Source organism: Parastagonospora nodorum (genome assembly GCF_000146915.1).
Source record: "Parastagonospora nodorum SN15 chromosome Unknown scaffold_26, whole genome shotgun sequence".
In the NCBI taxonomy this organism is placed as follows: domain Eukaryota; kingdom Fungi; phylum Ascomycota; class Dothideomycetes; order Pleosporales; family Phaeosphaeriaceae; genus Parastagonospora; species Parastagonospora nodorum.
Genome location: NW_001884574.1, coordinates 454,333 through 468,435, shown reverse-complemented (window position 1 = coordinate 468,435; position 14,103 = coordinate 454,333). Strand labels below are relative to the sequence as shown.

Sequence of the window (14,103 nt, the reverse complement as noted above, 5' to 3'; positions counted from 1 at the left end):
GCGTCTCCCTTCGAATGAAAAGCCCCTTTGCACTCGCCTGGCTATTTCTATCTGACTCCATCGTTGCTTGTGATTCGAGTGCACCCCTTGAACTTGCATGACGCATCAGTTTCGGGGGTGATCGTGCGCTGGTAAATGGTCGTGGGTTTACCCGAATGGAGCCATCATCGCCCTTCCAAGGCGAGCAGCTCCCGCTTCCACTCTCTATCCTGCTGCTCTTCACAGGTGATAGCTGGTAACTATCAGCGTGTTGCTGTCCGCTGCCCCCGTTTCGTCCATTGGATCCAGATTCGTTCGAAGAGCCGATGGTCGCTTTGACACCGCTTCCAGTGTCGAAGCTGCGGATGAAGCTTTTCAGACATGGCAGTGTAGCTGCCAGTAACGACACGCACAATTCTGCTTGTTGGAAGACGATGGCAGGAGTTCGATGGGCCCCAGGGTTTTCGCCAGTCAGGGACTGTATCCACGCCCTCAACGACATGCTAGCCAGAGGTATGAGCGGTAGACGAAATGCAAACACGGATATGACCTGTAGTTTGAGCTTGATGGACATTTGTAACTGCCAGGTCAGATAGCTAGGGATCATGATAAGGATTGTGTCAGTGATGGTGTCGGTGACAGCCACAAACTTGTATCGTGCATCAATGCCTGGGCACGTTTGTGACGCGGTCTTCGGCGCCATGCTCTGGGGTGAACACCCCACTGAGACCAGCATCGCAGCCAAGATTGTCCAGACCATGAGTACCGCGGTGAAGATGTGACACGTTATCGACACCTTCTTCATGTCGCGCGTGAATAGTCGCTGTATAAGGAAGATCGTGGCAATCTTTGAGACGCCTAGCGAGATGTAGAGCGCGACTTGGTTACCGACCTGCGACTGGTGAATCATAAGCTGTTATTGTCCGTGTTGCAACAACAACCAAAAATACGTACAGCAGCCATCTTCTTGTAGTCATCTTGACTGAGCAGGTCAAAGTTCTTTGCCAGGCCAGCCGACAGCGATATGAGGAGGAGTGCAAATTGCACAAGACTGGTAAACTGACTAGGTCAGTTGAATGTCGTTTCGTAAGGTAGTAATGGTACACACCTGGGCACCCAAAGCTGCCGCGTCATCAAGACCCAGCACGTGCCATTTGATGAAGCACCGCGTGATGGTGGTTAGACTAGAGTATGTAAAGGTCAAGAAGGCAACAATGTAGAGGATGCCGCTACGATCGTCGGCAGTTACCGTAGCCCAGCGATAGCCGGTGTCGAGTGGAGGAGGTTCCGTCATTCAGGAAGACTACTGCGGGAAACGGCACTGGCGGGACTTGACCGGATATAGCTCTCGAGTATGATTGCGAGGGCTGAAGCAGACTTGCTAGGGCCCACTGCGCTGGATTTGCTGGCGACCTTGCACCCAACACTCGTTGCCTGTCATGCATACGTACAACTGCTCAGCTATCGGGCTGGTATGAATCCGGGTTATGTAGAAACACCAAGTCATCTGCACCAGAGTGAGCAAGCCTCCCTCCGCTCGCATATTGGTCCAATCTCTCAAAACACCGAACCGAGTATTCCTGTGGTGTCACTGTGTGCAGATCATGCCCTCGCGTGAATGGTTCGCAGAAATGCACAACAGCCGCGCAGGTAGTACAGGCACAACAGCCACTTAGCCCTTGTTGAGAATGACACGGGGCTGCCGAGGAGTGACAGCCGGCGTCTTGTGGCGAATGCGCAGCAAATGGCAAAGTTGAACGAATTGGAAATGCTTCGCAGACAAAGTCGATCTATGTTCTAAGGCTGCCCAGTCAATTGCACGGCTGCGCATAATTCGAATGATCATGGGATTGTGAGGTCTTGTGTGGTACACGAGCGCCATGCCGAAGCAAGGAGACGGTATGTGAAGTTGTTGTTCAAGAGCATCCGCTGGTTGGCGGCAAGGGGTCCTGGATTCGCTCTAGGGCCGTCCCGAACTAGCTAGCCAAAACCCACATCATCTCATCTTCCACCTCCCTCGACACCGCATACTTCGCACACTTCATCATCGCACAACCATATCACGCGCTGACTGCCAGCTTGGTCGATCGTTTGCCTCAAGAGGATGCGTGCGGTGGAAGAAAATGACTCCCTTGGCTATTTCCTTCATGTTCTACTTGCTACTGCCTCGACTCTGTGCCAACTAAGGATGCAGCATTCTTTTTGGAGCTGCTCTTTCGCCTTGTGCGCACCCGCGTGTAGCATATCATGCCGCCAGCCATCATACAGATGCTGCAAACCCCTTATGTTACTTGCACTGCATAAGCAGTGACGCAACTGATGCGTTTGTGGTGCGATCGCATGTTGTATGCCGATCAAAATGGCAGGGCGTTTACGGCGCTCGAGCTCGATATGCGGGTAAACACCTTTAAGGATTTGAAATGCGCCATGACTGATGCACAGAATGGACCAGGTCTCAGGAAACCTTACATGCTAATCTCCGAGCTCGCTACCAAAGCCACGGAAAGAAAGAAGCGTTCAAAGGCTCGCATAGTCAAACGCCCTCGCATGATCTGCGATCGGTGTTACATTTTCGGCTGTGAGACTGGCAGCCGTTCTGCAGCAAACGCTGACAGTTGATGAACGATTTCCGCTGCATCATATTCCTGTCATATACTTGTCTTCGGTAACACCGCTGTTTCGGTTCTCCCGGCCTACATACTTCTCTCCTTCCATCTCGCCTGCGCGTCTGTTATCGTGGATCTGAGGACCTGCATCATGTCGATTACCAAAGCTGACGCTGACATTGAGCTGCACGACAGCGACTCGCAGAAAGATGTCGTGGGCTCGGCAAAGAAGGGAACGCCCAACGATCAGAGGGACATGCATCGCATGGGGAAGACGCAGGAGCTCCGGAGGAATTTCCGATTCGTATCTATCTTCGGATACTCGATGATTTTGATGGCAACATGGGAGACCGTCCTTACGTGAGTTGCTTTTTTCAAAATGCTTCATGTCCTGAGCTAGTCTGATCTGCAAGCAGGACTCTCATGATTCCCTTGACGAACGGCGGTCCTGGCGGCGCGATTTTCACATTCCTTGGCACAGCTGTGGGAATGGGCTTCGTCATCACTTCAATGGCTGAAATGGCCTCAATGTAAGTGTCAAAGGGGATGCATCGCGTTTCTGCAGCGTGGACTGTGTGACTATGCATGCTAAAATTGGCAACGCAGGGCACCTACTAGCGGAGGACAATACCATTGGGTTTCGGAATTTGCACCCAAGGAACATCAGAAGTTCTTGAGCTATGTAGTTGGTGCGTTCCTATAGCCTGCGGTAAACGAATTTTGCTGACATTATCCAGGCTGGCTGTGCGTTCTTGGTTGGCAGACAGGAATCGCATCCATAGCGTTTTTGGCTGGCGGTCAGATTCAAGGACTGATTATCCTCAACAATCCAGCCTACGTCCCGGAGCGATGGCACGGTACGCTACTCATCATTGCAGTAGCGAGCTTCTCGATCGTCTTCAACACGCTCCTTGCGCGGAAGCTGCCCTTGGTAGAAGGCACGGTTCTCGTCCTGCACATATTTGGCTTCTTCGCCATCTTCGTCACCATGTGGGTTCTTGGACCACGGAACAAAGCCACCGATGTCTTCGGCTCGTTCCAAGACAATGCCGGTTGGGGCAGCGTCGGTCTGTCCTGCTTGGTTGGCCAACTTGCGCCAATATTCTCTTTGCTCGGATCGGACGCTGCAACCCACATGAGTGAGGAGCTGCGAGACGCTTCTCACACTCTTCCACGCGCGATGATCTGGACGGCTATTGTCAACAGCTCTATGGGCTTTCTCATGCTCATCACATTTTGCTTTTGCTTGGGAGATGTCGATAGCGTTCTCCACACTGCAACAGGTCAGCCTCATATCCAGGCTATGTTCAATGCGACCCAGTCTGTCTCGGGAGCAACTGCACTCGCATCAATCACGACCATCATGGCAGTTTTCGGCTGTGTGAACAATGTTGCAACATGCTCACGTCAGCTCTTCGCTTTTGCGCGCGATCACGGAGTACCGGGCGGTGCATTCTTATCGTATGTTCGGCCAGGCTGGGACATTCCACTTAACTCCGTCATCGTGTCGTTCGCCGTCTCGATCGCATTGTCGATGATCAACCTCGGTTCGACCGTCGCATTCAACTCCATCGCATCGCTCGGTACCTGCGCATTACTTTCATCCTACATCATCTCTATATCCTGCATGTTCGTCAAGCGCTGGCGTAATGAGCCTCTTCTGCCTTCGCAATTTACTCTTGGAAGATGGGGTATCTGGATCAACGGCATCTCGGTATTGTACCTGTGTATGGCATTGTTATTCGCATTTTTTCCGTCATACCCGCATCCGACAGCCGATCTCATGAATTGGAACATTCTGATCTACGGTTTCGTGGTCATTTTCTCCCTGGTGTATTTCCTTGCGAAGGGGCGGAAGGTGTATGAGGGGCCGGTGGAGTACATTAATCGCGATTATTAGACGCGTAGTAGCCGAATACATCAGGTCTATACATATTTCTAGAGCGACAATGAGTGCCAATGCTTTCTGCGAGTGTGCTTCGTAAACAAGCCTTCACTAGAACTGTGCGTCATTCCGTCCGGTCTTGCAATGGTACGGATCATGCAATAGTATCGACAGGAACGAGGCCAGAATTGATTGAGCTCCCTGATAGGCTTCACGTACGTGAGAACGACCTTGCTTCAGTATTGCGTGTACACGAGCCGATCTTGGCCGCATCGGAATTTATTAAGGTATGATTGCTCGAGACGATGCCTGTTGGAGCATCAATGCGAGCAGTGAATCAAGAGCAAGCTATTACAAATTCGTTTGTATCTTATCCCAGAAGCTCTATGCAAACAGTGATAAAGGATTATACTTTTTAAAAGCCTGTGTGGTTTGGGACGTCCACATAGACAGCGAGATACAGCTGTGGTATGGTCCTCGCGCATTATTTCTGGAATCTCGAGACTACAATTATTATTTGAGCCGTCCAACATTCCGTGCATGCCCCAATGATTAAAAGCGTTGGTGAATAAAGTCCGTCTTACTGTGAACATCAGTCGGCCCATTTGGACCCCAGGCAGTTGAAGCTACCAGTCGCACCCTTGTTAATGACACAACGTGCGTTATGAGAACCTTTGACCGTGGCTGACGGAGACGCAACCGAGAATGCTCGGCTGGAGGTGGACGATAATCGAACCACACTCGAAAGAGTAGAGACAACTACATTGCATTTGTCATAGAGAAGATCACATACTTTGCCACAGTACGCGATTCGTGGAGCTACACCAATTTAATATAAGAATCAAGTATTTCATGCTTCGCTGAATTGGACAACTTGCTGCTCTTGCAGTTACGACCGCCGGCCGCAGTGCCGCATTGAGCATTTGTACTCACTCCGCCACGTTAGCTACTGAAAGCGCCACGGAGCCTAACACGACGAAGTTTCGCATAATGATTGAATTTTCAATATAGCAACCAGTTCGACATCCAAGAATCAGAGAATTGAAGTTCTTCTGTCAAGAGGATACACGTGAGGTGTTGGCTTTGTACTTTGTATCTACGGTACATGACTTGTAAAGTGCCATATTAGCGATTTGTTTAAGTCTCTGCTCGCGTGCCGTGGCCTGGAAAAGGAGCCGAATAGGCGCGAGCTGAGCCTCCATTTGCAGATTGACATAATCTTCCTAGAGCGGCTTAAATCAAGTCGGTTGACCCATGGATTAGCTCCGAACCCCTGAATGCGGGATTAGGCGATGCCGATAGCGCGATGCGTTGTGGAAAGTGATATGCGGGAGGTACTGCCTCATGGCTATTCGAAAGGTCTTTCAAGAGGTCATGACGCTACTTCGCGTTGCTCGTGTATCTTCACACAAGGGAAGGCACCCTAAGCAATGAAAATAAGGACAACAGCTCGGGCAAAAATCAAGCAATCGATGCGTCAAATCACTCCACCCATGTACCACCAGATATGTGCATCTAGCTGTACCAAACCAGATGCTACCAAGCATGTCAACACACCAGACAAGCGCAAAAAAAAGGGTCTTGCCGCGACTCGAACGCGGGGCCTCTCGCAAGCTGTGCTCGGGTTTTACCCTAAGCGAGAATCATACCACTAGCTGATTGGTTATTAGTCGGAGCTCTGAACCTAACGGATGAGTTGAACTTACACCACAAGACCATTCACGTGATTTGTAGGAGGCTCGAAAATTAGCTGTAACAGGTTGATTGACAAAAAAGACATTAAACTTGGATGCATCCGTGTTGAGGGATTAGGAGTCGAACATTGGTGGGCGGTGAAGAATTTTTGCATCTTCATTCCAGACATACAAGGTGGAGTCATTGTGCTAGTCATGACTATGCTAGCTCGTACCGACGACTAGTCGCTACATCAAACCACGACGACGAAGACTCGCGAAGAGCATGTACAATTCCAAAGCCGGGATTAGATGTGCATCACCCATCATTACAAGATAAATCTGAGAGACCACAGAATTCTGCATCTCGATGGCATCTTGCACTAACCTCGCATTGCAACACCCCATCGAACAAAATGCCTATCCAAGAAAACCTGGAAGTACAAGTCTGCACAGCAGTCTTTCCATCCGACACGCAAATCATCCCCCAACTCTTCCTGGCATACGCGCAGTCATTGCCCATCACGCTATGTTTCTAATCCTTCTACCAAGAACTCGCAGACCTGCCAGGCAAATATGCTGTCGAAAAGGGCGGAGTTATATTCCTCGCATATACGACTAATGTCACTTTAGACGAGCAATCATCCTCGCAAGGCGTAGTCGCTCTCCGCGCCCTCTAAACAGCAATATGCGAGCTCAAACGGCTATACATCTCCCCTGCCTATCGCGGCCTTCGAGTTCCAAAGAAACCAATATATGCGATGATATCCAAAGCCAGGGAACTGGGATATGCGGCGATGCTACTCGATACGTTGCGCGACATGACCACCGCGCTGAAAGTATAGATTCGCGGAAATCGAGGGGTGTTACAAACGTGTCGAAGACGCGGTGTTTTATGAATATGTCTTATAAGACAGACATGCTTTCTTCCCACAAAGTGGCTTTTCTCAGGAGCGATCGGTTATTTCTCTTACACCTCATGTGCCGCTTTGGCAATATGAGGCGATCGGTGTTCATCTGCGCGCGTTTGGAGTATGGGTCGTGCGGAAAGTGTGCTTGTAGTACGCCTTGGAGGAATGGGTGGAGCGATGGATTTGAACGTGCAATTCCACGGCGCGAGACGGGTTTGATTAGATGATTCGGGAGAAGGCGGATCATGATACGGTCTATTTGACTTCCACTCCATACAGCCGTGTGGTGGACCCGGCGCTGCAGATACGAAGGGAATGTAAGAGTTTTTTATTCTCCATTGTGATACTATCGGATTCGGACAGTTTGTTGGATAATCCCTTGACACTGGAAAGACTTCCAAGCGCGTTGTTGTGGCGCTGTGAATTTTTGTTCGAATTGGTGATATGTTTTCAATCGTGAAAAGTGAACCTCGCCCATATCCACACCACATCGCGTAACATCACAAGACCGCCGCCGCAAAACTCCACAATTCCGAAACTTATAAGGCTTTGCAGCAATAATGATTAAACATAATGTCATTTCATTCTTGATCCAAATGGGTATAATGCAAGTCCAACTAATCCCAAACCTCCCATCCCACAACGTGATCAACTAAACTGATCACCCTGCTCACTCTGCCCAACTCTGGTCCCCCTCACCCTTCCCTGCTTCAACTTCCACCTCCACCGTCTCTCCCTCTCTTCCTTCTCCCTCTCCTCCCTCAGCTTTTTCTTTCTTTCATACACGGCCCTAACTGTCCTCTTCGTGCGTTCTGCACCCTCGGCGAAATTTTCTCTCGCGAGGTTTACCACACCATCGATTTGTTCAGGCGTGTACACGAAATTCCACGTACTCATGAAATCGCTCGTCTTGGGATCTACGCCAGGGACTTTCGGGTTCGCGAGGAAAGGGAAATATACGACCGTGATGCCAGATGAGGGATGCATGAGTTCCCAGTCTTCTTCGGCTTGTTTGGAGTGAACTGGAGGTTCGTGCTCTGCGATGCGTTCTTCAGTCGTGCCGACCCAGACGTTACAGAAGCCGAGGTCTTTTTTCTTTGTCGATTTCTTCTTTTCGGCTTCGTCCTGTTCTTGCGCTTCTGAGATCTTGGATTCCGCTTGCTGCTCGGACTTGGCTTGGGCTTTGTCGAGGTCGTCTTGGAGCTCTTCCATAGTTTCGTCGTCAGGAGGCCAGCCGGCGCCGACGGGCCAGCCTTTGATGCCGCGTTGGCGGGCATAGCCTTGGGCGACTTTGAGCCAATTGTCTGTGCGGACATCGGCGCTGGCATCGAAGGCGACGAGGATGTCGACATCGCGGCCGGGCCGGAGGAGTGGGTAGATTGGCAGGTTGTTGCTCATGCCGGCGTCCATAAACTGAAAGTTCTTCTGCTCGAATATGCTCTCCGGGCAGGATGATGGTAGGAACTCGCGCAGACCGAGAGCGTAATTGGGAATGGACGCGGGGTCGATGGGATGTACTTTGACCAGGTCGTCGTCGCGCTCAGAAATCATGGAATCGAGACTGCTGAACCCGGTAAGACCAGTCAGCACAGGCCGAATCTCCTTGTAGTAGTGCGATAGCGTTGCGCAGAAGGCAGATCCCCAGATGCCCATGAGTAGCGGCACGCGCACTTCTGGGAGAGCAAGACCATTTTCTCGCCAGACCGTTCGTCCCTTGTCAAACTGGCGTCCGATTGCCCACGTTGGAATGCCGGCTGAGAGCTCTTCGCACCACATCTCGTATGGGGTGAATTCGAACCACTGGAACCACGCTTCTCTCCTGGCTTTCGCCTCAGCGGCTACCCTGTCGGTCATGCTAGCTTGTTCGGCTAGTGGGATCTCGTGTCGCACTGCGGTGTAGATGGGTAGAGGATTGGAGCCGTCGTCGGTGAAGCGCCTTTGGTTCGAGACCTTGAAGTCATACTCGCTCACGGACAGTTCACCCTTCGGAATGAGGAGTCGCGCTGCAAGAAGTGCGCCGTAGATGTCGACGATGCCGAACTCGGCTTCGGGAATTCCTTTTGCCTTCTCAACCAAGGCACTTAAAAGATACTTGTTGGTGGGGGCGCTGACGAGGAGCTCCAAGGCATCTGGCGGGAAGGCAATGTGGATGCCGAGTCGGTTCTTCAGATGTCGGATCAGACGTGCGTGACTCTGCCCGGTAATGTCTGAGTAGTAGAGTGTCTGCAGCCAGCAGCTACCGCTGACACCGGCGGTGTATGTGACGCAGTCGAAGAGGCCTTGCTCCTTGGTGGAGAGGTATGACGATGTGCCTGCAACAAGCGCTCGCAGCCCTCCACCAGACCCGCACATGGCTATGATGGGGATATCGTCGGGGTGTATCGTGTCTTCGGGTATGTCGAGGTAGCGTGCGAGAGCGGCCTTTGTGAAGTGGGCCCTCTTCTGTCGAAATGCCTTCTCTTCCTTGCACAGCTCATCGGAAATGCGCACGGAGGCGTCCCAGACAATCTCCGGGTTGGCCTCGGGGTTGTTGGCGTCGGACCAGATCTCTTCGGCCAGCGAGCCTGGTGCCATGGACAGCTCGTCTTGCAGTTTCCGGATGAAACCGGGCATCATCTTCACCCAGGCCGGAATGACCATGTCGATCAAGGTGTCGCTGATGGACGACGCCGACTTGATGTCTGGCGGGCTGGGGAAGCTGTTCTTGATTGTCTGCCATGCCGAACTGGACTCAGAGTCGGTGTTGTCGGCCTGCTCTTCGCCGTCCTCCTTGGAGGTGCGTGACTGTGGGGGTGCATCCTGCTCTCCCGGCTTGTCCTTGTTTTGTTCGTTGATCTTTTCTTCGGCGGCTCCTGCAGATGTTGGTGCAGTCTGTTTCTGACTGCCAGAGAGTATCCTTGGGGCCCAAGAGGACCATGCCGAGGATGCATCGAGGCGGATTGGACGGGACAGAGGGAACGGCGAGGGCGCGGTCGAAAGGTAGCCAGCTGCAGCGCATGCTACCAGACAGGGCGGGCCATAGCGGAGGCTCAGAGAGGCGACATTGGATGCGCGAGGGGTAGGCCTTTTGGTGTGTATCCTGGAGAATTAGCCCCACGTGCTGCATCCCTCAAAGAAAGCGAACATACCCGCGACGCGTCCCCCGCAGCCAGAGCTGGCGCAAGTCGCGTGAACGTGTCAACAGTGCCATGAACAAGTGGGAGCGAAATAAAACGAGCGGTGGGTGTTGGAGACAGGCACAGCAAGTCACAGAGGCGGCGCAACTGGCCCAATTGGGCGGATTCCAAGTCTGCGGCTATGCGACAAGCATGACGATGGGCGTTGTCAGATGAAAGGCCGCAATCGTCCCGCGCACATGCCATTCAGGTTTTTGCCGATCAGGGAAACTCGCCGGCATGAGGTGTGCCAAGCCCCACCAGGAACCACACCCCCCACACCGTGCGGCTGACCATCACCGCCCCCACGTCTCAAGCCTTCCGCAGCCATGTCGCTGCTGCGGGAGATGATGTTCGGACAAGCTTCGGATGTGCGACTCGCCTGCATGCTTGTTCCTCAGCCGGTCACTGGAGCTGCCTCTTAGCGACACTCACCTGGGCACGATCACGAACTATTCATCCGTTTAGTCCGCATAATGTACGCAGGAGCAACTAGAAGTAAAGGTCTTCCTTGTGGTTGAAATGCTCTTGCCTCTGTTTACCGTCTTCCGTATTTCACTTATATTCTCATCGTTTGACCCCCCAGACTTCGACGGTAAGGTCAATATGCTGTGAATGGTGCTGACACGCCGCGAAATTGGGCGAAAATGCCATCATTTACTCTCTCACTACGTTGGAAGTGGCTGCTATTGTGGCACCTGTTCCGCGCGGTGTTAATAACCTCTCTCACCTGTTCACACCAGCCGCGGAGCATCTCACCTTAGCAGCCGTCTCTATAGATATCATCGATACCGTCTGCTGCTAGTCCTACATTCCTCCTGCACACCACTACTCCCTCACGACGATCTCACGTATCTCCCACACTTCTTGCCTTTTCAGCTTCCATTCCTCTTGGTCGGCAGACACTCGCACCACCGTCTAGACCATGCCTCCACGATCTCCCTCGGACCCACCTAGCTACAGCCAAGCTACAGGTCAAGGCACCATGTCATCTAGAAAGCGGAAGTTTAAGCCGGTGTACAATCCGAGCGCCAGCGAGCAGTTCCCAGATATTCCTTGGTACAAAGTGAACTACCAAGTCATCACCGATCTGGTGAATGAGATGCTCGATGAAATAATCATAAGGCTCGAGAAATATGCCCCAGGCGATTCCGGTATCAACGCCCTTCTAGAGGCGGCCGAGGAGGCCAAAAGGCTGCCAGATTTGGAGAAGTGTCGCATGGCAGTGCTGGGAGACCAAGCCGCTGGTAAGAGCACGTTACTCACTGTGCTGATGGGCGGACGCAGGCTCTTGGACAGTTCAGGCGACACGAAATCTTGTACCGCAGTCCCGACAGCCATGGTCCATAAGAAAGGAGCAGCCGACAACACCCGAGAGAGCGACATGACCATCGAATGGATGACTTTGGAGGAAATCTTGGCGCACATTCAAGAACAAATCCGTCGCTGGACAGACCTGCACCCTGGCTTCGACCATAACCTGGATGACAATCCCGGTGACGGAGAAGATATCCAGGAAAGCTCTGACGACGAAGATGAGCTTGACCCATCAACAGCTGACGAAGAGGAGCCAACCAGGTCAAAATCACAGGGTCGAAAAGCACTCAAGCTAGATGATGCTGCGTCGACTGCACAAGAATTCTTCGAGGTCATCTTCAACACAGAACGAGACAGACGCGCGAAACAGAGGCTAGAAGAGCGACTCTACAGATCAGACATACGCCTCGGCGATTTTGAGACCCTCTGTGTCGAAGCGGTGCAAATTCGCTTCCGTGAACTAGACGCAGATCTTCGAGTTCGAGACAATCTTTCACAATTTTCAGCAGTTCAAGACCGAGATCTCAGAGAGAAAAGAAACCTTGTGAAGAGACTTTGGCCCTTCGTGAAGCTCGTCACCATTGCGACTGGTCACATCCTTCTTCGTTATGGCATGTGCTTCTACGACCTTCCAGGTATTACTTGTCCTCCTTCCTTGCAAACAACAACGCTAAACATTCCAGGTTTCGGAGACACTAATCAGTTGCGCGCGGCGCACATCAACCGATACCGTTGGAAAGCCGACCTAGAGCTGATTGTGGCGGTGTCTTCGCGCATTCGGACCAATAAAGCTTTGAACAAGGAAATTGCCAAGTCCGTCCACATGAAGAAAGGTGGTGGCACAACGATTCTGGTCATGAACAAAATAGACGTATGTTCCTCACTTCCTCCGCAATGCTAGAATGCAGCTAACATTCTTGCAAGACACTTATAAACGAACGCACGATGATCGATCAAATTTCCAACATAGAGGAAGAACCCTTCCCAAGCCTTTACGAGCGCTTGTGTCAGTGCGAAAGCGAGGACATTGACGATGAATCAGGGTCCGAAATCCCTGACGAGCTACTCAGAGAGATTTTTGTTGCTTACGTACAACGCGAGAAACGACTAGTAGAGGAACAATTGCAAGGCAAAGACATTGCTTTCTTTGCGGCATCTGCTGAATCAGCTTTGGAGTGGAAGAACCGGTCGCGCAAACAAGATCCCTACCTCGATCCCGAAGGCACTGGTATACCCGCCATAGTACGCCACTTTCTGCGTGCACCAGCCGATACGAATTTACGGAATTATCACAACCATGTCACCAAAGTCCTCCCTGCATGGCGCGCTAGGGCTTTGCGAGTGCTCACAAAACATACTGAAGATGAGCATTATGCCAAAATGCGCGAAGATTTATCAGCAAAGATTCCGTGCCTAGCGATCCGACTTCGAGAGCTTGTTCCGAGTCTCTTAGAGCAGACCATATCTGCCCCATGGTCCTGCGAAGATGAGCCAAAAATAGTCGACAAGATCAAGGAGTTGTTTGACAAACTTTGGAGAGACCCAAAAATAATGTACACTGGATGGAGAAAGATGCTGCGAGAGAATGGCATTCCAGTCGCTGGTGTCTACGTCGACCGCAATCTCAACGAGGATGTGCTTTCGACAATCGAGGCGATCATCAATGACTGGGCTAATAAGATGACGGAAGCAACGGACGGCCTTGCTGGAAGTCTCTTGCAGTTGGTCAAAGAACTGGTCTCGGCTACTTTTAGGGACATCAACATTTGCAATTCGACTCCAGAGCTCAAAGACGCAGCTGCAGATGCACTTGAGGAAGCAGAGGGTGAGATTGAAGCGTCATACGACACGCTACTCAACAAACTCAACAGCAGTCTTGACGAGAACCACCTACACTTCACAACTGAGATGGACATAGAATGTCCCATTGCAAAGGCCATGAAACCAAGTTACGAGCGCGCGTTGGATGAGCGATTTGTCCAAGGCGGAAGAGGCATTTACAAGCGCCAGAAAAAGGTGCTAAAGGACTCTATGCTCAAGCCCAAGAAGCACTATGTACGACTTGAGGAAGACGAGCAAAAGATCGAGCCCTTGATTGACGCCTTGAAAGAGAAGCTCATGAGCCGACAGCGCGAGCTCTGGACCCAGAACTGCACGGCATTTATCGACAGTGTCATTGAACAGCTCGAAGAATTCTGCCAGACTGCTAAAGACCTCCTCACTGATGCCGACTTCATGAGCAAAGAGCACCAGGAAGCTCGAGCTGAACTGAAGGAGCTGCTAGAACAATTCGACGACAGTCTCGATGAGGTCCAGGAAGAGTTCGCAAATCTCGGGCTCGAAGCACCTGTGAAGAAGATCAAACTCGAGCCGACTGAAGACTCTGGCGTAGAGCCCACGTTTGCGGAGCCCAGCCACTTCGATCCTACGGAGCCTGCGCCTGAAGACGTGCCTTCGGTCCCGATTGTGCAGAATCTTGGATGGCATCATTTCTTGGCCAATCAGTATCCGCTGAAATCTCAATGAGTAATTTACAGGTCTTCACTGGGCCTGATAATCTTCCATGGCTTATTCCAT

General features: G+C 51.6%; 5 protein-coding genes across 5 annotated transcripts; 3 read left to right on the top strand and 2 right to left on the bottom strand.

The window, feature by feature from the left end:
- Positions 1-47: 47 nt before the first annotated feature.
- On the bottom strand, positions 48-1,273 carry SNOG_13470 (hypothetical protein; the record flags this gene model as incomplete). Its single annotated transcript, XM_001803630.1, has 4 exons — positions 48-128; positions 152-871; positions 934-1,038; positions 1,088-1,273. 4 exons carry the CDS (start codon positions 1,271-1,273, stop codon positions 48-50), a joined length of 1,092 nt encoding a protein of 363 aa, XP_001803682.1.
- A 1,463-nt stretch (positions 1,274-2,736) lies between these two features.
- On the top strand, positions 2,737-4,485 carry SNOG_13469 (hypothetical protein; the record flags this gene model as incomplete). The annotated part of the gene is made up of 4 exons (XM_001803629.1): positions 2,737-2,945; positions 3,204-3,274; positions 3,323-4,312; positions 4,361-4,485. The coding sequence occupies 4 exons, from the start codon at positions 2,737-2,739 to the stop codon at positions 4,483-4,485; spliced, it is 1,395 nt and encodes a 464-aa protein (XP_001803681.1).
- Positions 4,486-6,559: 2,074 nt separating this feature from the next.
- Positions 6,560-6,823, top strand: SNOG_13468 (hypothetical protein; the record flags this gene model as incomplete). The annotated part of the gene is made up of 2 exons (XM_001803628.1): positions 6,560-6,674; positions 6,705-6,823. 2 exons carry the CDS (start codon positions 6,560-6,562, stop codon positions 6,821-6,823), a joined length of 234 nt encoding a protein of 77 aa, XP_001803680.1.
- Positions 6,824-7,724: 901 nt separating this feature from the next.
- SNOG_13467 (hypothetical protein) lies at positions 7,725-10,180 on the bottom strand (the record flags this gene model as incomplete). The annotated part of the gene is given in 3 exon segments (XM_001803627.1): positions 7,725-7,739; positions 7,754-10,133; positions 10,152-10,180. 3 exon segments carry the CDS (start codon positions 10,178-10,180, stop codon positions 7,725-7,727), a joined length of 2,424 nt encoding a protein of 807 aa, XP_001803679.1.
- A 1,014-nt stretch (positions 10,181-11,194) lies between these two features.
- On the top strand, positions 11,195-14,052 carry SNOG_13466 (hypothetical protein; the record flags this gene model as incomplete). Its single annotated transcript, XM_001803626.1, has 3 exons — positions 11,195-12,161; positions 12,210-12,397; positions 12,538-14,052. The coding sequence occupies 3 exons, from the start codon at positions 11,195-11,197 to the stop codon at positions 14,050-14,052; spliced, it is 2,670 nt and encodes an 889-aa protein (XP_001803678.1).
- Positions 14,053-14,103: the final 51 nt, after the last annotated feature.